Raw genomic sequence first — 24,905 nt, forward strand, 5'->3', positions numbered from 1 at the left:
CCACTTGAGTGGAAGTAGTTGGAGGGAGCTATCACCTTTACAATCCGGATGTACTTCCCACAAGGATTCAGCTGACACTAGTGACTACCAGTTTTCAGGAAGACAGTATGGATGTGTGGTTGGGATTACTGTTTTGTCCAATCAGGTGGTGTTTTATAAACAATTGGCACATTGTAATATTTTCTTTGAAAGCTTTCATTATGTCCTTCCTGTTCCTTTTGAAAAGGCTTAAAAATATTTATTTCGTTGAATTCTGTTTTTTAGTTGTTGTTTCGACTTTGTGCATGCCAGTGAAGATGATAGCAAATAGAATTTTCTGTTGCTGTGTTTCTGTGTTAATAATTTACAGTTTTAATCACATTTTACACGGACGCACATACTTTAACCAGTTCAAAATCCAAGTAAATCACTGTCAACGAGATACGATCTGTTGATCAACTACTTTGAGGTAATATATATTTATTCATTACAATTGAACTGGAATTTTACAAGGATTTTAAACAATGCATGAGATGTGTTCTCCAATCAGACAGAATCTGATTCCAGCTGTTCCTATCAGCGTTGTGATCATGGGAAATCAAAAGGAATGCCAGTAAGACATTAATGGGAAATGAAATCCGTGCCTTCTGTATCTAGGTCAGTGATTATTGATTGAGCAAGTTGTGAGGAACGTAGCAGAAGGTGTGAGGTATATGGCCAGATATTCATTATGACATACAGGTGTCAATATGTCCATGAACGGCCACAGCTGGGACTCTGGAATGTGTATCATTTACATACCTGATGAAACAACAACACATCTGTCTTCTGAAGGCTATACAGATTTACACATTGGTGTGAAGCTCTTGCTATCAACATGTGTAGTTGAAGGAACATAGAATTTGTAAATAACAGTGAAATGATAACTAGAAGGAGCTTTGCTAAAATATTACATGAAGGACACTCTTGGGTTGGTCTCCAAGAAACTTCTGAATAGTTGAAGGAAAGCAGGATTTGTAAATAACATCTAGAAGCTTGCTAGATGAACTGTGTGATGTTGTTACGTGACAGACATTGAGAGTTTCTCAGAGTTACTGAAGGAAAATAATAAAAGAAAAGAACAGAAAACATGTTGCGAATCCACGTTTAATCTTTTATCAGAATGCGGAGAGTCATCGTCTACAACTTAATATTTAATTTACGGACTGAATGTTTGTGATATTGCAGATTTATGTGTTTTTGTTGTTTCCTTTTGTTGTCATCTTGTCGTTTCAGCACACTGTCCATGCTAATAACATCCAACTATTTCTCGTAGTAGATCTGCCGTCCATTTCAGTATTGCGCTACCATGTCCTCAACCTGTTTTGTTTCATTGCAGGTCTCTGATTAGTTCCCGCATATACGGACCTCCCGTTCCCATGAATCTCTCCTGACTAATCCCTCCAGTATGCACTCGATCGATCTGACCGCGCCAGACCTGGAGATCAAACCGCTGCACAGTAGCGTCCTGGGACAGGACCACTGCTTCCAAGTGTCAACCAGCCATGGCAGCAAGTACATCTCTTGTCGCACTGCAGAGGAGAGGGACAAGTGGATAGAAAGGTAAGTAACTCTTGTAAACCATAGTTGTAGGACTCTCACAGGTGGAACAATGTAGACGTGCGACTGAAAGACCAGAATTCAACAGTCATGTGCCAGCCAATCAACATCATTCTGTTGGAACAAGGATGGCAGTGTGTAAGGGTCCATAATTCCCTTGGCAGAGTTGTGTCCCCTGTACCTGCTGGAAACATTTCTTCATTGTTCCAAGTTTGGTTTGTCCTGATAATGTAGATAGGTTTGTCAGCTCCATACAAAAGCTTGTGGGTTTCTCCATTCTCCATGGTTTAAAGAATCACTTGATGATCATTGGAAACTATGAATATGTGATTCTTCCTGCTCTTTTATACATTCATTCAACCTATAGATTGTTTGACATATTGCTTTATACTGCAAGAAAGACCCATGGATCTATTATAAGACCAACCATCCACGAGTTGCTCCTTAGTTGTCACAGATGTTTGTAAGTCTAAAACCAGTTGTTATTTTCCACCCAGTTTGCGGCGGACTGTTCGCCCCAACCAGGAGGAATGTCGAAGGACGGACAACTCCATGAAACTTTGGGTGATAGAAGCAAAGAATGTCTCTCCCAAAAAGAGGTAAGTGTTTCAAATAGCTTTGAAGTTTCTCTAAGGCAGACCTGGCCATTTGTTCAAGGAGACACAACTAGATGTACAGACTTGCATCTTTTGCCATGCCTACCTGAGGTGTTCATGGGTTTGAATCCCTTAGTGATTGATTGTTGGTTTGTAGGCACCAGACACAAGTGAGTTGACACTAGTCATGTCATCAGTAGAATTTGAATCTCAAGATGCCTTCCCTATGAAATTATGTAGTTGGGGTATATGATGTGTCTGTTGCCTCATCTTCTACTCAGAAACACTGTTGTCCTATTATCTGAACATTTTTACTTTCAAGAAATGGTTGTTTGAGGTTAAGAGTTAATCCATGTCTGTATGTATTGGCTTCCGTGTAGCTTAGCTTGTGAGGATGAATGATGCATGTAGTCGTCCGTCTAAATACCAGTAGATAACGGCTCTTTGCTAACTGATTATCATAATGGCAGGGGCTCAAGTCACTACTCGGTCATAACGAATCTCGTTTCCTCTATGAGAAGCTTCTGCTGCCTAATGTTGTGTTATATGTGAGAAAAGATTAAACGGTTTTCTGTGGGTAGGGATTAAAAGATTAACATGTCCATAAGAGTTGACTGAGAGCATTTTGCCAGAGGCCTTGGAGGTTAGAGAAGTTGTGAGATTTGGCATCTGAAAAGTGTCTTTAAAAATTATGTGTTAATATTTTACTAAAGACTTGGGAACACTTACACAAAGCTCATGTAGTGCCCAGACTTTAATAGTCAGTGTTAGAATATGCGAATTATGATTGTCATAGGGCTTTGATCACGGTGTCCAATGGACCAAGGACACAGGTAGAGTAGTATACTTGGGGGACTAGATGTTATCTCCTGAAACTGTGGAGTAGTACACAATTATTTGTAAATGCAGTCACTGGAAAGGCTCCTTGACACAACTGATCATGCTGTACACCTTGTAGATAGTGGCTCATGTCCTGTGTCACTATATTTCAGACCTGAATAGTCATGGACCTCTGCAAAATGTCTACAGCTGGAAATTACTGACTGCACGCTCGCTTACTCACTCACTCACTCACTCACTCACTCACTCACTCACTCACTCACTCACTCACTCACTCACTCACTCACTCACTCACTCACTCACTCACTCACTCACTCACTCACTCACTCACTCAACTCACTCACTCTAGTACTTTTGGGTCACTACTAGACTCACTCACTCACTCACTCACTTTCAGCCTAGAAAATATAGTTGGAAATCAAACATTTCACAGACTTTTTGAAATTGATGTTTGTTGAAACGTTCTTGAATGACGAACATGCACAGCAGCTGTTATGAAATATTTGAAGATTAGCATGTCCATACAAGCTGACAGAGACCTGTTCCCTGAGACCCAAACACGAGTTTGTGGCATATCGTGCATCTGGTGTGATGCTGCAGTGATGTATCTAACAAATCCGTTTACAAACTTCGACATGAAGCTGACAAATTGTGATGAAAACAATTATAAAGAAATATCAGGCATAATCACGGTCATAAGATACTTCTTTTGAAAAAGAACCTTTAGAAAGAAAATCAACAACATAATGCACCAAATCACATAGCAAGTAGGTATGAACTTGTGCTTGTTCACGTGATAGACTTTGGTGCCGAATACTTCATTCCTGGCCAGCAGAACCGAAGTGTAAAAACCTTCTTGGTAGAGCGCCATGTTTGAAACTAATATGTGAAACTTAAACAGGTTAAGTTTTAAACTTGGAGCTGAGATAGAGAGGGAAGGCGCTAAGAGGGGAACATGCATGATGTGGACGTGTCGGTACAGCAGCCGATGGTGGAGTTTGTGTAGCTCTGGCTTGACCTTCAGATTCTACCACATCAACTCAGGGGGTGGAATAAATATTTTACATTTCTGTTTGAAATAAATACAATTTTAACCAACAGTATTTAAAACTGCTGAAACAAACAACAAAAAGTTCATAATATTTTTCATTATGAAGCCGCAGCCTTGTGTAAAGATAGATGTTTGTGAGGTCAACTGTCAGTATGTTTCTGGTGGGAAAGTGTGAGGTGTTTCACAGCAAGGTAGAGATGGAGCTGCTTCTGCTTTTGTAATTCAAATGCTGTTCCAGTTATTTTATCAAAATAAGTAGTCTATCCTATATATTGATAATTCAACTAAAGAAAAGTATACCCATAGATAGGTCACTTACTTAGGTCACAGTCATTTTGATAGTTCATAAACCTCCAGACAACAGATTTGAGAAGATTGAAGTTGAGCTAAGGTTTAACAGGGTTTCAGTGTTGCCTGGGGGGGGTGAACAGCTTCCATCAGCAAGGTACCCACCCCCAGGCCAGTTAGATGGTATCACTGTATATTCTGTGCCAGGTTCAATCAACCTGTCTATCATGAGTACAGTTCTAGTTCCCCCAGGGTAGTTTCCTTGTGTCAGTCCACTCACTTTCCACATCACAGAACCGACATTTTGTATTCTGTGTGTCTCTGAAGGTTACACATGTCAAATTGTTTTGCTTGTTTGTTAAGTCTGTTCCTTCTCTGAACAATGGTCTGTATTGAGGACTTTTCTGTGGCAACTGTTGCAAAATTTTAAAATGAATCATCTATTTAGCCAAAGTATTCTACCCAACAACACTGTAAAGAGTTTGAATGATACAGGTCATCTAGTCTTGTAACCTAGTGGTTGAAGCGTTCACTCGTCACGCTAAAGACCCAGGTTCGATTCCCCACATGGGTGCAATGTGTGAGGCCTATTTCTGGTGTCACCCGCCGTAATGTTGCTGGAATATTGCTAAAAGTAGGGATGTCACGATAGATAAGTTTCATGAATCGATACGTATCACCATACCCATGTCATGATTCGATACCTATTTTCGCAGCATTATTGCGTAAATTTAGTTACATTTGGAACATTAATATTTCATATTTTATAATTATCTATGAAAAGATCAACATTTTTTATTCTCAGAGATTAATAAGTTTTAATTTCCCATCTTTGTGCATGAAAAATGATCATTTATAACTCTCATAGCATAAAAAAAACTTGATACAATTGCAAAACTAAATAGCGATAGTTTTGAATGTATCAATAATTGTATCGTCTTAGGAAAGGTATCGATGCACTGATGTATCGATGTGTCGTGGCATCCCTAGCTGAAAGCTACGTAAACCCAGCTCACTCACTCATTAACCTTCTAACCTTGTAACCTTGTACTGACTGACTGACTGACTGACTGAGTTACGTTTTACGCCGCTTTTAGCAATATTCCAGCAACATCACGGCGGGGGACACCAGAAATGGGCTTCACATATTGTACCCATGTGGGGATTTGAACCCGGGTCTTCGGCGTGACGAGCCAACGCTTTAACCACTAGGCTACCCCACCGCCCCTGTAACCTTGTAACCTATGGTTTTCCAACCAGTGGACAGAGTAATTGTTGTGCATGCTGTCAAGATCTTGATGACTCAAAGTATATTTACAGTTCTTAGTAACACACTTCAGCTATTTATGCTAGAGAAAAACAGTGAAAAATATTTAGCCACTGTAATATGTAGAATTCCAAAAAAGTAATGGTGTACAAATATGCTACATGAAGAACTTATGTTGGATTTGTTCTGGATTCATGAAGTTTTTCATCAAATATGCCTCATGGGTATGGTTAGCAGTATGAAGAGGATTGCATTTTTTCCTAATAAATTTGTTTTGTGTTGTGTACACCAACATATTTCTTGATTAAAAATGAAGATATGTGCATATATTAATTATATAACTTGCTTTTGAAAGTTTTTGGTAACCAGGAGATTTATAGGCAGTTACAGACTAAATATGAACTCACATTTTAATCCTTTGGATCAATCTTTTTCCTATTTGGAAAGAGTATGTTCTAACATTAAAAATTTCAAAAAAGTCGTTTTGGCCCCGGTATATTTCTCATGAGGCATATAGTTAATTTATATGGCATACAAATAGTGTAGAGCCAATCAATTGACATCAAAGCTCTGCAATGGTTCTTAAGCCAAGCCCTGGAGCCTTCAAGCCAAGATTAAACAATTCTTTTGGGTTGAGGCGATTATGATGGATTTTGGGTGAACATGTGCCCTTTTTGTTTGTGCTGACATCAGCCATGTTCTCGGAAAGACTAAGTTGAGGTTACAAGATTAAGACTGGCGCTCACTCTCTGCAAACATCACTCCTCGTGACACGCCACCATGTTTTGTTGTCCCTATGTGTCATATTTACCCATAATTCTTTAAATCTTTCAAATGCTACACGTGTCTTCTTGTTGATTGTAACTTGAATGGAAAAATTTGTGAATTTAAGGCATGGATTTGTAGTGGTTTAAAAAAGAGTGTCATGTGTTGTGAATTGAACTGTTGTTTTAACAGAATTAAACCCGATTGATATTTTTAAATGGTGACAAACAGTATAGAGTTGATTTGAATATTTATATAAGCTCATAGATTTTTTTTAGAGTTAACCGACTTTTTTTCTGAACTGCCACATGCATGTACATGTGAAATTTATTTCTGAATTTATGAGCTAAGATAGTACGTTATTATAGATTCGGAATGTCAACAAAGCCATGTGAGCTTTTATGGGATTATCAGTATGGGGTGTAAATATTATTCCAATAAAGCTTACTCATCTGTGAGGAAAATCATGGCAGGCCTTTCATGTTAACTCTGCTGCTATCTTTACTGCAGGGTTTATGGTTGTCTGTGTCACATGACTGTCATGTGATGACTTCTTGAATCTTCCGAGGCCATAGCCTTTACCGACATATTTGAGATGGTCGAAAGTAGTGTTTCAGGTTCCTGTATTCAGCATTTTAAGCCGTCTATGTGGGACTATGTTTTGTTTTGCCGAATTGTTAACCAAGGGCATGTAACTCTTAACCTTTGTATCCATAAGTGACAGTGAGTGAGTTTGGTTTTACCCGCTTTTAGCAATATTCCAGCAACATCGCGGCAGGGGACACCAGAAATGGGCTTCACTCATTGTACCCATGTGGGGAATCAAACCTAGGTCTTCGGCGTGAGGAGTGACCACTTTAATCACTAGGCTACCTGCCGCCCCCATAAGTGGCAGAACAAATTACACATGACACAAGATGCATGAGCAGGGTGTATGTGTGCATCCATGCATCCATACATGCACTTGAGAGGAAATGTCTTTATACGGCCTTTGGGCTTGTCCAGTTCATAGTAGACATCTACTGAGATTTCATTAACTGCTTTGAAAAGATCATCCTCAAATTTGTATTTTCTCAGTGAGATATTTTGGAGTTTCAGCAAATTATCCAAGTGTGTTGTCTGTTGCCAAGTCTCCTGTTTTAATGACTGTTTAAATGCCCTGACGTGTGAAGAAAAGGACAGTTTCATTGTGTCACAACTGTTCTTTCATACTTTTTCTCAGCACAAATTACATTGATGATTGTCTCAAGGAAGAAAATTATCTCCCTCAGCAGCCTCCATAGTGTCTCTCAGTACTATTTACCTAACCACTAAGCAGACATAATTACATACAAGTTGTGAGCTGGCTTCAATCAGTGTCAGAGAGAGTGAGGGTCTCCCAGCTCGGGTGTACATCCTCGACACTCACAGGACCGGCTGGGATTCTTAACTGTCACTTCATGTGTGGGAATAGAGACTTCTTTTCACAATGATTAAGTGATGCAGCAGTTAAATATCATTGAAAGTTTTAAATTGAACATAATAGATGATGATTGAGCATCTGGAGTTTGATATTGTATTCAATGTACTGTAAGTGCTGGACTGAATTTAAGGACACTTTATTGCAAATGATTCAATGTTGAAGATCTTGTCCCGGCACTGTTTGATGTTTTTACTCACTTTGCCTTAGAAAAAACTTTGATTTGATCTATTGCAGCAATCGAGCAATGTTTTGTTTTTAATTCTTATCGGAATCCAACTACGGTATTTCCTGTTGTTGCTATTTGTCTTAAGGGGAGTTCTTTCTTGGTGCCATGAATCATGTTGTTTGATGTTATCAGTATGTAGCTGACACATGTGGATCTAACTGTCTCCTACACAATATATTGGCGAGCACTGAGACCACCATCGTTGGGATGCACTGAATCACTGTCCCACATTATCAGATAACTGGGGAAGCCATCTCTGCATGAACCTTGTTACTAATCACCATTCTACTAATCATCTCCCAACCACAAGCTTCAGGGTGTGCATCACCCTCAACTCCCTAATCTAGGCTGAACGAGAGATAGTTTTGTGGAGATACAACTTCTTTAATACAATATACACAACGTTTTGGTGTAGATGCTAAATACTGTTGTCACTAGCATCTGCACCAAAATGTTTCTTCCTTGTTTAATTAAGTGTAATTGTCCCCCAACACGCCCAAAGCTCCAACACCCCAACTCCAACATAACCCTCATAACAACACAACCCCAACCCAGAGGCACCCCTGCCCCAACACCATACACCCCCATGCCCACACCCATAACACCCCAGAGGCCCCCAACACCCCATGCCCACAACACCCCCCATGCCCACAACACCCAGAGGACCCCCAACACCCCCATGCCCACACCCCCATGCCCACAACACCCAGAGGCCCCAACACCCCCATGCCCACAACACCCAGAGGCCCCAACACCCCCCATGCCCACAACACCCAGAGTCCTCCAACACCCCATGCCCACAACACCCAGAGGCCCCCAACACCCCCATGCCCACAACACCCAGAGGCCCCCAACACCCCCATGCCCACAACACCCAGAGGCCCCCAACACCCCCATGCCCACACACCCACCCACACCCCCATGCCCACAACACCCAAGGCCCCCAACACCCCATGCCCACAACACCCAGAGGCCCCCAACACCCCCATGCCCACAACACCCAGAGGGCCCCAACACCCCCATGCCCACAACACCCAGAGGTCCCCACCCACACATGCTGAATCAGAGAGACAAATATAATCTCTCTTCCTCTCCACCTCCCCCAAACTAGCAAAGCCCTAACCCCTAATTCCCAACTCTCACCCCTACCCTACAACCCCTGACTCCACGTATCCACAGAATCAGGACATAGGAACTTTATCCTTCTTAACGAATATAACTTGACTTTTATGTTTGCTTTTGTGACTTTTCCCAGTTTGTTTGTGTTCTAGTTTGTGTGTTTGTTTGCAGGTATTTCTGTGAAATTCTGCTGGACAAGACGCTGTATGCCCGGACGTCCAGTAAACCCAAGAACGACATGCTCTTCTGGGGGGAACACTTTGAGTTCAAGTAAGTGCAGCCCGTGTTACTGAGTGGTGGAATTGTGTCAGTGCTCACAATATGGATCACTGGCTTTTCTGGTCCACAGACTGCACACAGTGTAAATGCATGTTGCAGATTTACACAAAGTTGGAAATCCAATTGTTTACCTCTATAACTCTCTAAATAGAATAATAGACAGCAATAATTACTTTACAAATTGCTCATTTAAAACACAAAATTAACTGAACACAACAATATGAAATCAGTGAAATTGTTCAGTGCAATAATACCATAAACACCCTTCCACGTTCCATTATCAGGCAATCAGGAAACAGTTATGTGTTTGAAGGTTTGACCTGTTTGTTTCCAGTTTATGGAAACATAAATGCAAACACTTGGTTAGCCTATCAAATGGAATCAGTTGCAATGTATTTGTCTTGCAGTAATCTGCCACCAGTGGAGTTCATCACTGTCAACTTGTTCCGGGAGGCGGACCGGAAGAAAAAGAAAGACAAAAACACTCTAGTCGGTGAGTAAACTGTTGATTCGGGACCAGTATATTGATGTCTTACATACAGCCCAGTACATCCACTTTGGTCGAAGGGGCAGAGGGGTAACCTAGTGGTTAAAGCGTTCGCTCGTCACGCCAAAGGCCCGGGCTCGATTCCCCACATGGGTACAGTGTGTGAAGCCCATTTCTGGTGTGACGCTAAACCCGAGCCAAATAATAGGCAATTGCATTGGACATTAAAAAATGTCACTCACTTAGGTCAAATGATGGTTACATTGCCATATATCTTTGCCTTCAGATATATATCTATACCTGCAGCCATATATGTGTGCCTGTAGCCATATATCTGTACCTGTCACAATGTGTTGCAGGTATCGTCAAATTAAGTCACTCTGTCAGAGCAGACAGACCATTAGCCCATGCTCCAATCATACTGAATTGAGATTTTCAAATGAATGCAGAGCTTGAATAAAACATCCACTAGTAATGGTAATGTTGATTGTTCAGCTGATTGATATTGACATCAGGTTGACTGGCAGCAACACTACAGAGCTGTTTTCTGTATTGAACAACTGAAACGGTCCGAGCACTTACCAACAGTCGTTAATGGGATGGTCTGCAAACATGTCTTACCATGTGCAGGAGGAAGTCATTGATTAACCTTCAGCTGTGCACATGGAGACCTGATGTTGAAATTATGCACCGATTGAATGAAGATTAAATATTATAACTGAATTATGTCAAGACTGATCTCAGTGCCTAGAGTAATATCACATAGCTGTGAAGAGCTGGATGATGCTGAGCTTGTCTGTCCAATGACTAATGTTCTTTTAACAGTAATTGACTGGAAGAGTTCAAATAAGCTGAAAGTTTAACCAATCTTGAGAATAACACCCCTTTGCTGAAGCTGATAATGTCTCTGACCTTTCCACACGATTTAGCGGATCTGATAATATTTGGCTATTAACAGCGAGAGGGGTTCGTAATTTCCTGGCCACAAACAGACCCTGGGAACTGTTGACTTGGCAAACTGTTACTTCCTCCCAAAGTCCTGGCATATTGTAAAATCATTTTGTTCAAGGTATTTCTCATTCTCACAAACCTGGGTGTCATTTCCGTGTCAACTTTTAATTGGTGTTGAATTTTGTTGAAACACTTGATCGATTTGCACCTTCAAACAACGCCAGTTATTCCATGAGAATGTTTGGTAAATAGCCAGCTAGGGTACAACTGATGTGTCATGTACAGAATGTGTTTGCTGAAAGAGTTTGTCAAATTATATTCACCTTTGTTTATATTGTTGTTTGTTTGACCATGGGGTCACAACCCGCAAATAGAAAGGAAATGAGTGTTTGATCTCCTGGTTATTGGTGTTTGGAACATATTTTGTTTGGTAAATTCATGATTTGACTTGAAACGTGCAGGTCTTTCAGTATTCCTTAACTGCAGATGACGAGTCAAGTTATCGTTTCTAACGGCACATTCCTTCATTATTGCATCAGGAGACCTACTATCAGTGTCTACACTTCATTCCTCAACTTAGTGTCGGGCGGTGGGGAAGCCTAGTGGTTAAGGCGTTCTCGTCACGCCGAAGACCCGGGTTCGATTTCCCACATGGGTACAATGTGTTGAGCCCATTTCTGGTGTTCCTCATCGTGATATTGCTGGAATATTGCTAAAAGCGACGTTAAACCAAACTCACTCACTCACTCACCTTAGTGTCAGATAGAATGAAACACATCTTTGATTTGTTTGACACTGAATGAATAAGTGTTCAGTCATCCAGTGACTGATCCAGTCTTCATTGTATCTTGTAACCATGTTCCCAGTCTCTGTTACATCTCTGATCTGAATCTGAGAACTGGACACTTCAAGTTGCCATCCATTCAAATTATAACCTGAGTGAGAAAACATCCCAGCACAGTTACTGGTGACAGTGATGGCGAGATGCCACTCCCAGCTGAAGCCAGGTAGCATATTACACCGGGGGTTTAGCAGGGGTTTTCCTCAAATATTTGAAGGAATATCATTCTTAGATGGGATTTCAATCATTGAAGAGCATATATGTCTTTTGCAGAATTTTAGAATAATAAAGTTTGTGTTTTCTCTTGCAGGTTACATAAATATTCCGGTGACAGAAATCAGTAACCGACAGTTTGTAGAGAAATGGTAAGTATTAAGGAACATGCATTAAATACATTTGTTGTTCTTGAAGATGGGTGACATGTCCTATTTGGGATTACACTTTCTCAGTAAAGAACAGATTCTAGTACTTTTGAGTCCCACCCACACTCTCAGAGTCAAGCATTTAATCACCAGCACACAAAGTCAACGATCTAACCTACTCAGCCATTGTGGATTCCACAAAAATCTAGGTGACCAATTGTCTGACTTCCATTTTCATGACTTCAATTAAAAAGTGAAATTCATTTGGTCTCTGTCAGATTAGTTGCCTTACATTGCAAACACCAGACAGCTATAGGGGCAGTGGGGTAGCCTAGTGGTTAAAGCGTTCGCTCGTCACGCCAAAGACCCGGGTTCGAATCCCCACATGGGTACAATGTGTGAAGCCCATTTCTGGTGTCCCCCGCCGTGATGTTGCTGGAATATTGCTAAAAGCGATGTAAAAACATACTCACTCACCCAGACAGCTATATAACAGATGACAGTTGTAGCAGTTGACTGTGATGATGTAACTAACATCGACTCATGGATACAGGTTCACAGCAGCGTCGGGCACTGTTGGGAAGGCTGGCAAGGAAACCAAGAGTGACCTGCCCATACTTCCGCTGAAGGCTCGGTACCAGACAGTGCAGATTTTACCCATCGAGCTCTACCAGGATCTAGTCAAGGTAGGAACATGGCCCAGCGTACAGCCACTAGGTTACATTGAGTTAAGCAACTTTATTAGTCAAAAAAAGGTAGATGGGTGACCGTGTTCCACAGTGACTGTTCAGGGCTTTATATTGCATTCATATGTGCTTGTTGTTGTTTTGTAACTTTGTTTGAAGTGTGCATCTATTCAGCAGTGAATGGGTACCCGGTAGGATGAAATGGCAATGTGACTGTTCTAACATCTCACAACTGGCTTGGATTGCATACTACTCAGAGAGCTCAGATTATTATACAATGATAAATGACCTATGTTACAGTACCTGACAACGGACTACTGCCAGCTGTGTGAGGCCGTGGAGCCGCTGATGAATGTCCGGGAGAAGGAGGACCTTGCCACCACTCTTGTACATATCATGCAGAAGCTCAATCGAGCTAAAAACTTTCTGTCTGATGTTGTTATGGCGGAAATAGCGCGACTCGGTGAGCAAATTTATCTATGAACTCTCAAGAGTTTATGACTATATTTACCTGAAAACCACTTTCTTAATTTTCGTCTATTTAGTGTGATACATGTACCCATTGGTCAGTAGAGATGTTTGTTATCTGTTTCAGACAATGAACATCTGACGTTTAGAGGGAACAGTATTGCAACAAAGGCCATGGAGGCATACATGAAGCTGGTGGGAGAGAAGGTGAGTGTGTGGGATCTTGACGGGTACACACAGCCACTAGTCCATCAGTCAGTTAACTTCTAGAGGGAATTTACAAATTCTAAATAAACCACCCGTGAAGATCCAGGTTAGAATTGATCTTCAGTAACCCATGCTTTCGTAAGAGGCGTACTAATGGGATCGGGTGGTCAGGCTCTCTGACTTGGTTGACACATGTCATCGTATCCCAGTTGGGTAGATCGATGCTCATGCTGTTGATCACTGGATTGTCTGATCCAGACTCGATTATTTACAGACCTCCACCATATAGCTGGAATATAGCTGAGTGCGGTGTAAAACTAAACTCACTCGCTCTAAATAAACCATTACAATGAACTGTCAGCCACTGACGGTGGCTACAGGCCTGATCAAGGGGAGATAATCGCTAGGAATGTGTGTCTTATAAGATCTTTCAGTGCTTGAAAAGAAGAAACTATTGCTTGATAAAGTAAGATTCTGTTGTAATACTAGTTGTAGACAACAAAAGTTATCAGTAGTCAAATTCATACCTCAAAGATCAACTTATTTCTCCTGAATGAATTGTTTGAATGTTAACACGAAGTACTTTATCAACAGTACCTACAAGACACTTTGGGAGAGTTTGTCAAGTCCATCATTGAGTCCCCTGACGACTGCGAGGTGGACCCGACCAAGGTGCCGAACAACGCCCAGCTGCAGTGTCACCAGAAGAACCTGGATATGTACAGCCAGATGGCCTGGGTGAAGATCATCAACTCCTACTGCTACTTCCCCAGGTACACACTGCATCCACTCCCCTAACAGACATCTCACTCCTCCTAACCTGGAGTCTTTACACTAGGGTAACATCAAGTCCAACCAACATCATCGCATTGCAACACTTCCAGTGATTGTCCTGAGTTAGAGTCTTGATCTGACCCTATTGTCTTCCAGTGATTGTCCTGAGTTAGAGTGTTGATCTGACCATATTGTCTTCCAGTGATTGTCCTGAGTTAGAGTCTTGATCTGACCCTATTGTCTCTCAAACCAAAACTCAGTCAGTCAGTACAGTGACTGTCCTGAGTCTGAGACTTGATCTTACTTTATTGTCTTCCAGTGAACTGAAGGAGGTATTTGCGAGTTTCCGTGATCGCTGTCGTCAGCGAGGAAAGGAAGACTTCAGCGACAACCTCATCAGTGCCTCCATCTTCCTGCGCTTCCTGTGTCCAGCCATCTTGTCTCCCAGTCTGTTCAAACTCACGCAAGGTAAGCACGTGCTCCATCAGAGGGGTAGTAGGGGACAGAGGTCACTACTGGTCCAGTGTATAAGGTAATGCAATTTGCTGTGCCAAGTTGTCCTTGAGCATCCCATAAGGCACAGTAACATGGTAGACATGTTAGACCTGCATCGCTTTCCTCCTACGTTAACCTGCCACACCGTGGTATAAGTGGAATACAGATTCACACAATTCAGTTCAATTCAAATATTTGAATTGTTGTTTCAGAGTATCCCCAGGAGCGTGCTGCTCGGAACCTCACCCTCATCGCTAAGACAATCCAGACCCTCGCCAACTTCACCAAGTAAGCAGGATGTCACTCTCATTATCTAAATATGCCTCTTGTAAGTGAGCATTTGAAAAATTCCCGGGACATTTCATAATGTAAATTGGATTTTTCATTTTGGAAAGCACTTTTGTTTTATCAAACAAACTGTAAGTATTGTCACAAGAATGTGTATGAAGTTGGTTAGACCATTTCACATGGGCTTTAATATAAACTTGACAAGCTCGCCTAACAGCGTAGATACTCTTTGATTTTGTTGTACCTATCTGAAATGTCAAGGTTTCCTTCTCACCTAATGGAAGCTGTTTAATGCTCTGGAATACACATGACAGTGTACAGGTCTTTGTGTGTTTTCATCTGGTCCATCTAGCTAACGGACATGTTTGTTGTCAGGTTCGGAGGGAAGGAGGAGTTTATGACGTTCATGAACAGTTTTGTGGAGAGAGAGGCTACCAATATGAAGAACTTCCTCAAGAAAATATCAGTAAGTTTTTGCATAGCAAAGAGGTTAATTGCTGATGGTGGTGAGGTTAATTGTGGATGGTGATTTAGGGGATGAAGTTGTTTAGGTTGATGATGATGGTGATGATTGATGATGATTACTGAAGTAGCCACTTGGTGTATCACTACAAGTTGCAATGTTTTGCTTGTAGAATCATTATGTGAAAGTGTAATGCTTTCTTAGAAATAATCCTGGTATTTATGGCTCCATAAATTCCAGTGCTACACACAGATGATAGCTGTGGTATTTTATTGCCTCACTCAGACAATTTATTTCACCCCAAGTCTAGAGGATGTTAGGTATGGTATAACATTCATATCGGCCTTAAAAGTATAACATGTTGTTTCTTCAGAGTCTGGATGGAGGCAACCAGTTCTTGGAGTATGATGGCTTCATTGACCTGGGCAAGGAGCTCTCGATTATTTATACTTTGCTCAAGGAATATCTTGATAAGGAGCCAGAGGTAAGTTCTGCCAATGAGAAAGATATTCCTGTAATAACAATAAATGATAGGGGTTACTTGATGTTTTACTTGTTTTTCTGTAAATAAATATTTTCATCACTGAAGATGTCCGATTTTCTTAAGGTAACTAATAATAAAAGAATTGAAACAAAACTCTGTCTAACATCAGGTTTCAATGCATAACTCTGAATGAACTTGACCTTCAACTCAAAATGCCACCAATCAACACAGCTGGATCAAGCTGTTCTGATAGTGAGAGAGTTTTGAATGGAAACACAACTTTTCTTAAATTGTCAGAAACGAAGTATTTTCCCTGACACTAGGTCCATAGTTAAATCCTTGTTTTTACTCCCCAGGCTACAAGGTTGAAGTTAAAGCGTCTGGAGGGATACCTGCTTGTTATCAGTGATGCCCTTGAAAATCCTGAGGTCGGCAAAACAAAGCCAGAGAACAACCGTAAGAGTCAAGCGTACGACAACATGATGAGCACGCCCAGCAGTCAGATCAACACCTCGCCGACCGAGGTGCTCCGCGACATGCTCCGACAGTGTGGGGAAAGTGCTGATGACCTGCCAATCTTTGCCAGTCGTAAGGCAGCTCAAAATGGTGGCACCGACTCAACTAGCAGCAGTGAAGCTGTCCCTAGGAGTAATGGAACTTATACACATTACAATACCTACTCGTACTCTCGCTCGTACCGCGGAGTGCAGTGGCTAATGTGTCTGTGAGACCTCAGAGTGAAATCAACGAACAGAAAGTTAACGAATCTTGGAATCAGATTGTGAATGCAGCTGAGACTGTTACTGCAAACCATGAATATATAGACTTGATACCCTTCATGGACGAGGATCAGCAGAACTCATCGATGGAGCTGGAGCCAATCACCCATGGCAGCCAGATGTCCATCAGCCAGATGTCAACGGTTGCCTCGTCAGGGTATCAATCATTTGGGTACAGCCAATCCAACTCTCCGGTGGACCCAGCCAATCATCCAGAATATTGTCGGGAGATTACCAAATCACCCATCATTCATTACCCGATGCAACCTTTGTCCTTCTCTAACCCTCTTTACAAACACCAGCAGAAGTCTAGTCGTGGATCAACCCCACCGTCGCTTCGTCATGTTTCGAGCTCTGACTCCTACAGTAGTGATGACGAAGCGAGCACGGTGAAGCACAGAAGTCCAGTCAAACTGGAAAGACGTTCACGGTCAAACGACCCATTACGCAAACTCTCACAACTTTCTAGTTCGACCAGTAATGAATCGTTAAGTGACAAGCCTCTAATGAATGGATCTCAATCGAGTTCAAGCAATAACCCTGTATCGTTCTCTCTCGGCCCTCGAAGCTCTAGTCCCTTGCAAGCAACCAGCAGTCCTCGCCCGGAGAGGTCGTGTTCATACTATGACACTATGCCCCAAGACCGACAGACTGTTAGACCATATCAGCTGTCCCACAGCATGGACTTCGGCTGTCTGCAGCAGCAGCAGTACAGTGAACAGCTGCGCAGAACAGCTACAGACTCTGTGATATCTCAGAACATTTCCCCGGCTCACTCATGTAGTTCAGGCTCTCTAGGGCACAATTTTTCTCGAGACGACACCCTGTCTTGGAGCAATCGGCGCCTGTCACCCCAGAGTGCTGTACACATGGGCATCAGTTCTGTACAGAGGAAACTACAAGAGCAAGAACGCACCAAACAAGAGGTACGCACATTCTGCCAACATGTACAGTGTGGATGTTATGTACAGGTGTTGTGTTTCTTTGAAGGAGAATGCAACTATTAACTAAAGACTTCAATATTCACACCTGCAGGAATAGGTCCTGGCTCCGCAAAGTAATCTTTGTAAAACTTTTAAACTAAGCGCTAAGATCGCTTTTACGAACTAGGTGCAGGCAATCAGTATGTTGTTGACTGTTGTTTTCCACATCTGCCATGTAGCTGGAATATTGCTGAGTATGGTGTTCAACAACAAAACAAATGTCTCCTACAGCCCTTTTGGATAAAGGTTAAAAAATGAAGTCCCTTCTCATTGATTTAATTTAATTGATAAGTTAGAAATGAAAACTTATGGTAATATTTGTGTTCATATGTCAGCCTTCTCAGCAATATTGCAGGTTAGATATACATTCTGAGAAGAGGACTCTTAAGGGAAACAGTAAATCTTGAATCAAATTAAAAGTGGTCCGTTTTCTGTGCACAGTTTGAGAGTGATGTAGCAGTTCTTCGCACACAGCTGCAAGAGGCTCAGGTGCAGCTGCGAGAGGCGGAAGGCCGACTGCAGGACCATGAGGCGGGAACACGTGACCTCATCAACGAGTGGCAGCATCGGCTGGAGATGAGCGAGGAAAGGATGAAGAAACAGCAGGAGGAGAAGGACGGACAAATGCAGGCCATTATTAACAGGTGTGAAATGCAAGTACAACTCTTATAATCCTATAGGTTAATGTGTGCAGGAGGTGTTCCTGTGACTGTCATACTTTCCCTTTTCCTGCTGTGTCTGCCTCAGGAATGATACCTCTTACGGAATGTTTAAACAAGTTTACTGTGAGGTACCTGCCTTAGATGTACAAATTTGGCTCTGCAGTGGTTGGTTATATTCACTCGATTCACGGGAATCAACCCTGCCATCATAGCAATCTCCATTGAGTGCCGACACAGTTGCTTCCCTTTGCTGCCACTTATTTGGCAGCAGCAGACACAGCAGACGGCTCCTTGTTGGTTCACTACAGTGGAAAACATCTGCACGGGAACAGACATCATTGGTTATAAACAACTTGTTCACACCATTTGTAGGCCTGATTGTAAATCAGCCAAATTTTGTGACAACTTGTCCTACTAGTCTCAGTGAGTGAGTGAGTGAGTTTAGTTTTACGCCACTTTGGCAATATTCCAGCAATAAGACGGCGGGGGACACCAGAAATTGGCTTCACACATTGTATCCAATATGGGGAATGAAACCCAGGTCCTCAGCAAGACAAGCGAACGTTTTAACTACTAGGCTACCCCACTGCCTAAAAGTCTCAGACTATTGTGCTTGTCTATCCTTTCCCACAACCACCTGTACAACTTTTGATGTTCGTCAAATGTGGCAGCGTGAGAAGCGTTAAATACTGTCAAGAAGGCCACTAAACATACTTGGCACCATCACCGATGAGACATGTGTACCCTGAAGTTGGTAGGTTTGCAGACATTGGGATAATTCTAGATGTTTTTTGTAGAGTAGCTTCTTCACAACAGAAACATGGGCAGAGGCAGGCCATCATTAACAGCAGGTCTCAAATGTAAATATACACTTTAGAATAAATCTAGATGTTTTTTGAAGTAGCGTAGGTTTCAATGCGCTTTGTTACGGATAAAATCAGAGAAGCATGAACTCTCAAATCACCAACAATACCAATGCATATTTTTGAGTAGGTAGACACGCTTAAGAAACAGTGAATAGAGTGTTTTGGAAAACCAGACTTCCAGCCACTTTGGTAGTCCACAGTCACGTGTAGTTAGTCTGCCTGTGTACACGGTGGATCAGCAAACCATTGCCTGACAACCAGTTCTGTTGCTTCAGCCCCAGTAATAAACACACATCCTTATCAGTGGTGCACATGGTGGAGTACATGTAAAGGAGGAACAGTCCTGTGTTACCAGCATTTTGTACCTGTACGATGAAAGGAACACTTTATTTATTTATTTTGTATTCACTACAACATGTTCCACCGACCATCCATGTAGAGCATCAAGCCGAAGGTCGCTGGTTCGATCCCCGACCGCGCCATACCAAAAGACGTAAAAATATGGTACTTGTTGGTCCCTGCCTGGCGCTCGGCATTAATGGGTACAACAAGGACTGGTTGGCTCGGAGTCAGTATAATGTGTCTGAGTGGGGTATTCATGCTTCACTGCGGCATGGTATCTCAGTGGTCTAGCACTATAAAACCAGGTTCAGTCTGGGCTAGTACAAGCAGCCGCACTTACACATACACACGCATGCACATCGTCATATGAGCGAAATATTCTCTAGCACAACGTTAAACCCAATTTCACCTCACCTCACCATGTTCCACCCTATGAGTTGAACTGTTGCTAATCACTTGACACAGGGCATGCTGTCAGTACAAAATGGTTTCCTTTCTGTGTCAGATGTAGGAAGATGGGCTTGAACATCTCAGCCCATATGTACACTGTACTTGAATCCCGTTCTGTCAGTAACTCATGAAAATCCAGGTTAGGATTGGGCTTCAGCAACCCATGCTTGTCTTAAGAGGCAGCTAACGGGATCGGGAGGTCAGGTTCGCTGACTTGGTTGACACATATCATCCATCGTATCCCAATTACATAGATCTATGCTTGTGCTGTTGATCACTGGATTGTCTGGTCAGACTTGATTATTTATAGACGCCTCCATATAGCTGGAATATTGCTTAGTGTGGCGTTAAACAACAAAGTACAAACCATCCAACCTTTCTATCAACGAATTGCTGGTAACTGCAGGAGGTAGACTTGTATACTTGTTTAGATGACACCATGATACCCTCGATGGTCGCACACAGTAGCCATTTTGTCCATCAGCATGTTCCATGTCATGTGGTCATCAATTGGAGCAGTAAATCTGGTTTTATGATCAAATTTTAGAATGAGCACACTCCACTTAATACATGGACCCCTGTTTGGGGATGTAATGGTATGTACAATCATGTGGTTTATTATTTCTGAACTTGTTTTCTCAGACTCGTCTCAATTGAGGAGGAGTTAAAACACGAGCAGCAACAGATGCAGAAGATAGTTACCAAGAAACAAGAAGTGATTGAAGCACAGGAACGGCGGATCAACACGTTGGACAGTGCCAACTCTAAACTCCTGCAGGCGCTCAACGACCTCAAGGAACGCTACAACACTACACAGAGTCGAAACGGAATCTCGGGGCCTCCTCGGGCCAAGATCACAGCCGCCGATCTCGGGGGATTCAAGAGCAGTTCGTGTTAGTTGTGCAAGTTTGTGATATTGGTGTTGCTTGAACGTAGCCCTCGATCTCTCAGCAGTGGCTTGTCTGAGGTTGGAACTCGCTAGGGACATGCAGTAACTTCTCAAGCTTTTTATGGAATTTCGTTGCAGGATTACATGTGTATAAATGGCACGAGACTTATTATGATGTTCATCATACAGAAACAGTGCATTTGGAATGCAGGATACCTGATTGGGTCTTTCACAAATGAGTAGAAATCCATTGAAGACTCATGATCTGTTCTCGAAGCTATGATTAGCTTTGAGGTAAATAGTCTGACTATATATAGTGCTATTGCTATGACTGACAATCTGACAGCAGTGACTCATCTGTACCTGGAGTGCAGACTCATATTGTTGATGGCTGATGGTGTTCCTGAAGGTGTCTTTTAGTGCTATATTTAACCATATTCTCATGTTCAGGCCGGGGCTTGGACTGGGGATTTTATGACTGATTCAGTCTCTAAGACTGGTGCTAGATGGACAAACGTGTTCAAGGGAGAGAACTCTAGTCTGACACCAGGCGGGCTGGATGTAAGCGAACAGTCATGAAAGATTGGCCGAATGGATAAACATGAACAGTGACTTTGTGACCTTGTAATCTGTGATTCATTGTGAATAATCCGTATTCATTTTATTTTGCAATCAAAAGTTTAAATTTAAAAGTTAAGATTTAATACATTCTTATAACTCTGTTAATTCATGAGCATGCCAGTGTAAGAGTGTCGACGATTTTGTGAGATTCCGTACTAGTTAGCTTGAAGTTGTTGTATATTTTGTATAATTCATGTATCACTGCCATATGATGTCATCAGTTTCTGTACCTCGGTTCTGGATGAAGCTCTCGGCAAGGGACAATGAATAAAAGGCATGCATGAGTATGGAGCCTTTTTAGCTGACCAAGTTTCATTGGTTTAAGATGCATTTTTTGTTTTAAACTGGTGCTAATACTTTTTTTTGTTATTCACCATTTCCGGCCTCATGCTCGGGTGGCTCCTAATGTCATGTCTTTTCCTTTGTGATTTTGTGTAAGCTGGGCATTACACGTCTGCCACCTTTAGCTCTCTGTAAACCACAGCAGCCCCAACACAGGGTAATTGTGATATCAAACAACATAGGTTAATAGCCAAGATTCAGTATAACACACAAGATGTGAAATAAGGATGCTTGATAGGTCATAGTGTAATATGAGGCTGCAGGGCTCGATTTAGTACTTGGTTACTTGCACTGGTGCAACCCAAATATTACACAGTGCAATCTAGCTATTAGCTGAGCTTGCACCTGGTGCAACTCAATTTTTGAATGGGTAAACTCTCAATAAAACATCTAATTCAATACCATATTTCTTACATTACATATTGCAATAAAAGCAGTGCAACTGGAATTTGGCTGGTGCAACTAGGTTTTTATCTTAGGTTGCACCTGGTGCAAGTAGGTTAACATTTCTTAAATCGAGCCCTGGGCTGGAGGACCTGGTAACTCAGTGGGTAGTATTTACATCTTCACTCAAATGTCTTGCTAAGTTAATATATTTATCTAAATATACAGTGTTCTATGTTTTTATTTAGATAAAAAAAATGCTCAAGAGATGACAATTTTGAAAGCAACTTTTCAGATTGATAACCAATTTATTATCGTTTATATTTTCAGAATGGTTGTAGCATACCTTATACAAATACAATGCATTTCTTGAATTAATAGTATGGACACTGTACATATTTTGAGACCAATCTGATAATGATCTTAAATAAAGTAATCAAAAATATGAAATCTTACAAATATTTCCCCACAATGATCCTGACAAGAATGTTGTATATTTGTCCGGTGGGGCTGCTGGTGTACCCCTGCCTCAAGGGTAGAGTAGTAGTAACACATAACCTGGCATTCCATTACCTGCGGAGCTAGTAGCTTGTATTACAGTAACGCTGACACTTGAGATGCTACTTGCTCAAGACTTGTTCCAGTCTGTGCAATATCTCCTTGTACCTCATCACCTGAGATTGTTATATTCACGACGGTTGTTTGGTAGTCACTGAGGACGTTCAGGGCGTACAACACTGAGACGTCAGTTGATCAGCATTTATTGATCCAATGCTTGCAGGGGGAGACAACTTGACAAGGCCATACTAACGGCTGGAGCAATACATTTTGTAACCATACATATCTTGATAGCAAACTTGTGTTGAGGTGCATGGTAAAATAACAAAGAACATTGTTATTCCTTCATGAATGATAGCAAACAGAAGACCAACACAAGTATATTTAGTGGATTTGAGTTAATTAATGAAAAAATTATCTTTTGCGAATATATGAGCAGAAAATATTATTTTATACTTTACAATTAAGTTTCTTGTCATTTAACAGTGCACTCAAAATATATTTGTTTTGTATCAATACACGACACGATAAGTCAGTACTTCATGAAGGATAACAAACAGGAGACATACCCAAGTATATTTGTCATAGACAGCCTCATCCACAGAAAGATTTAAAACACTTTGAATCTTGGTATTGAGTTCCAGAAGTAAGACATTTGTTTGACAAGTCTGTTGTCTCAGTGTTGTGCTATCCCCGAGAATGTCATTGCAGTATTAGATGGAAGTGTATCATCTTGTGACTAGAGTTATGTACCACAAGCTTTACCCAGCTTGTCGGACAGGGCGTCTCCAGTCAGTGTACACATCATGTACAATCAGTACAGTATTACTACTCACACACATTGATCTTCAAGTACTAATGTTTTCTAATTCTAGAAATTAAGGATGTATCGAAATTGAATTGGTTGTGTTCTTTGATGTCAATATATTATATGGTACGAGATAGCATTCATGTAATACCATATAACTATCACAATTGGACAGCAATATTTAGTGATGATTCCTCAGTGTAATATGTTATAAGCATTCATTTGCGAAAGTTGACAGCTAAGGAATTGGTAGAACTTCTTGACAATTGAGTGAAATAATAGGACGGATGTTGTGCATGATGTGACCTTGGCTGGAGGGGAGACAACTCCTTGTCCCCTACATTTCTCCCCACTATGTACATTTGTTAAGTACACAACCGCTGATGTTATAACTGTTATCAACCGCTGATTTTACTACAGTTATTCAACACTGTTACAGATCAATGGTGTTAGTACAGTTATTCAACACTGTTATAACTGTTACAGACCAATGGTGTTAGTACAGTTATTCAACACTGTTATAGACCAATTGTGTTATTACAGTTATTCAACACTGTTATAACTGTTACAGACCAATGGTGTTAGTACAGTTATTCAACACTGTTATAAACCAATGGTGTTATTACAGTTATTCAACACTGTTATAACTGTTACAGACCAATGGTGTTAGTGGTGTTATTTTAGTTAACCAACACTGTTATAACTGTTTACAGACCAATGGTGTTATTAGTTATTCAACACTGTTATAACTTACAGACCAATGGTGTTATTACAGTTATTCAGCACTGTTATAACTGTTACAGACCAATGGTGTTATTACAGTTATTCAGCACTGTTATAACTGTTATTCACCATTATTGTTATTACAGTTATACAACACCATAATATGACTGTCAGACAAATCAGTGATGATTACTGCAGTTATCATTACTGATGTTATAACAGTCATATACACTGTTGTTATAACCATTACCAACCACTGATGTCATTACAATTATCACCACTGATGTTATAACTTGTATTCACCACTGGAGTAATATATCTGTTTTTCCTCTAGGTATTATTCACTTGATCATTGATATAACTGTTATTCATCACAGATGCTGTAACTGTTATTTACGGTCGTATAACAGTTATTCACCACTGATGTTATAACATCTTTATAACCACACCATTGTACATTTCCCAGTTTGTGTACAGTCAAGTGTACATAACCGTTTACTCATTGCTGACTATGAACCAAA

At 41.2% G+C, this 24,905-nt stretch overlaps 1 protein-coding gene across 1 annotated transcript in view; it reads left to right on the top strand.

Moving 5' to 3' along the window:
• The window catches only part of LOC124275174 (ras GTPase-activating protein nGAP-like), a 34,286-nt gene extending 11,104 nt beyond the window's left edge, over positions 1 to 23,182 (top strand). The window contains 17 exon segments of the mRNA XM_046710672.1: positions 1,370 to 1,581; positions 2,076 to 2,177; positions 9,364 to 9,462; positions 9,879 to 9,964; positions 12,061 to 12,115; positions 12,666 to 12,798; positions 13,099 to 13,261; positions 13,394 to 13,473; positions 14,068 to 14,246; positions 14,567 to 14,715; positions 14,955 to 15,030; positions 15,406 to 15,496; positions 15,867 to 15,977; positions 16,334 to 16,699; positions 16,702 to 17,682; positions 18,181 to 18,383; positions 20,702 to 23,182. Coding sequence (XP_046566628.1) covers positions 1,370 to 1,581; positions 2,076 to 2,177; positions 9,364 to 9,462; positions 9,879 to 9,964; positions 12,061 to 12,115; positions 12,666 to 12,798; positions 13,099 to 13,261; positions 13,394 to 13,473; positions 14,068 to 14,246; positions 14,567 to 14,715; positions 14,955 to 15,030; positions 15,406 to 15,496; positions 15,867 to 15,977; positions 16,334 to 16,699; positions 16,702 to 17,682; positions 18,181 to 18,383; positions 20,702 to 20,957 — 3,342 coding nt within the window. The 3' untranslated portion in view covers positions 20,958 to 23,182.
• The last annotated feature ends 1,723 nt before the right edge of the window (positions 23,183 to 24,905 follow it).

The sequence above is a fragment of the Haliotis rubra genome, unplaced genomic scaffold, assembly GCF_003918875.1.
Source record: "Haliotis rubra isolate DU_JTF1 unplaced genomic scaffold, ASM391887v1 Scf199, whole genome shotgun sequence".
In the NCBI taxonomy this organism is placed as follows: Eukaryota; Metazoa; Mollusca; class Gastropoda; order Lepetellida; family Haliotidae; genus Haliotis; species Haliotis rubra.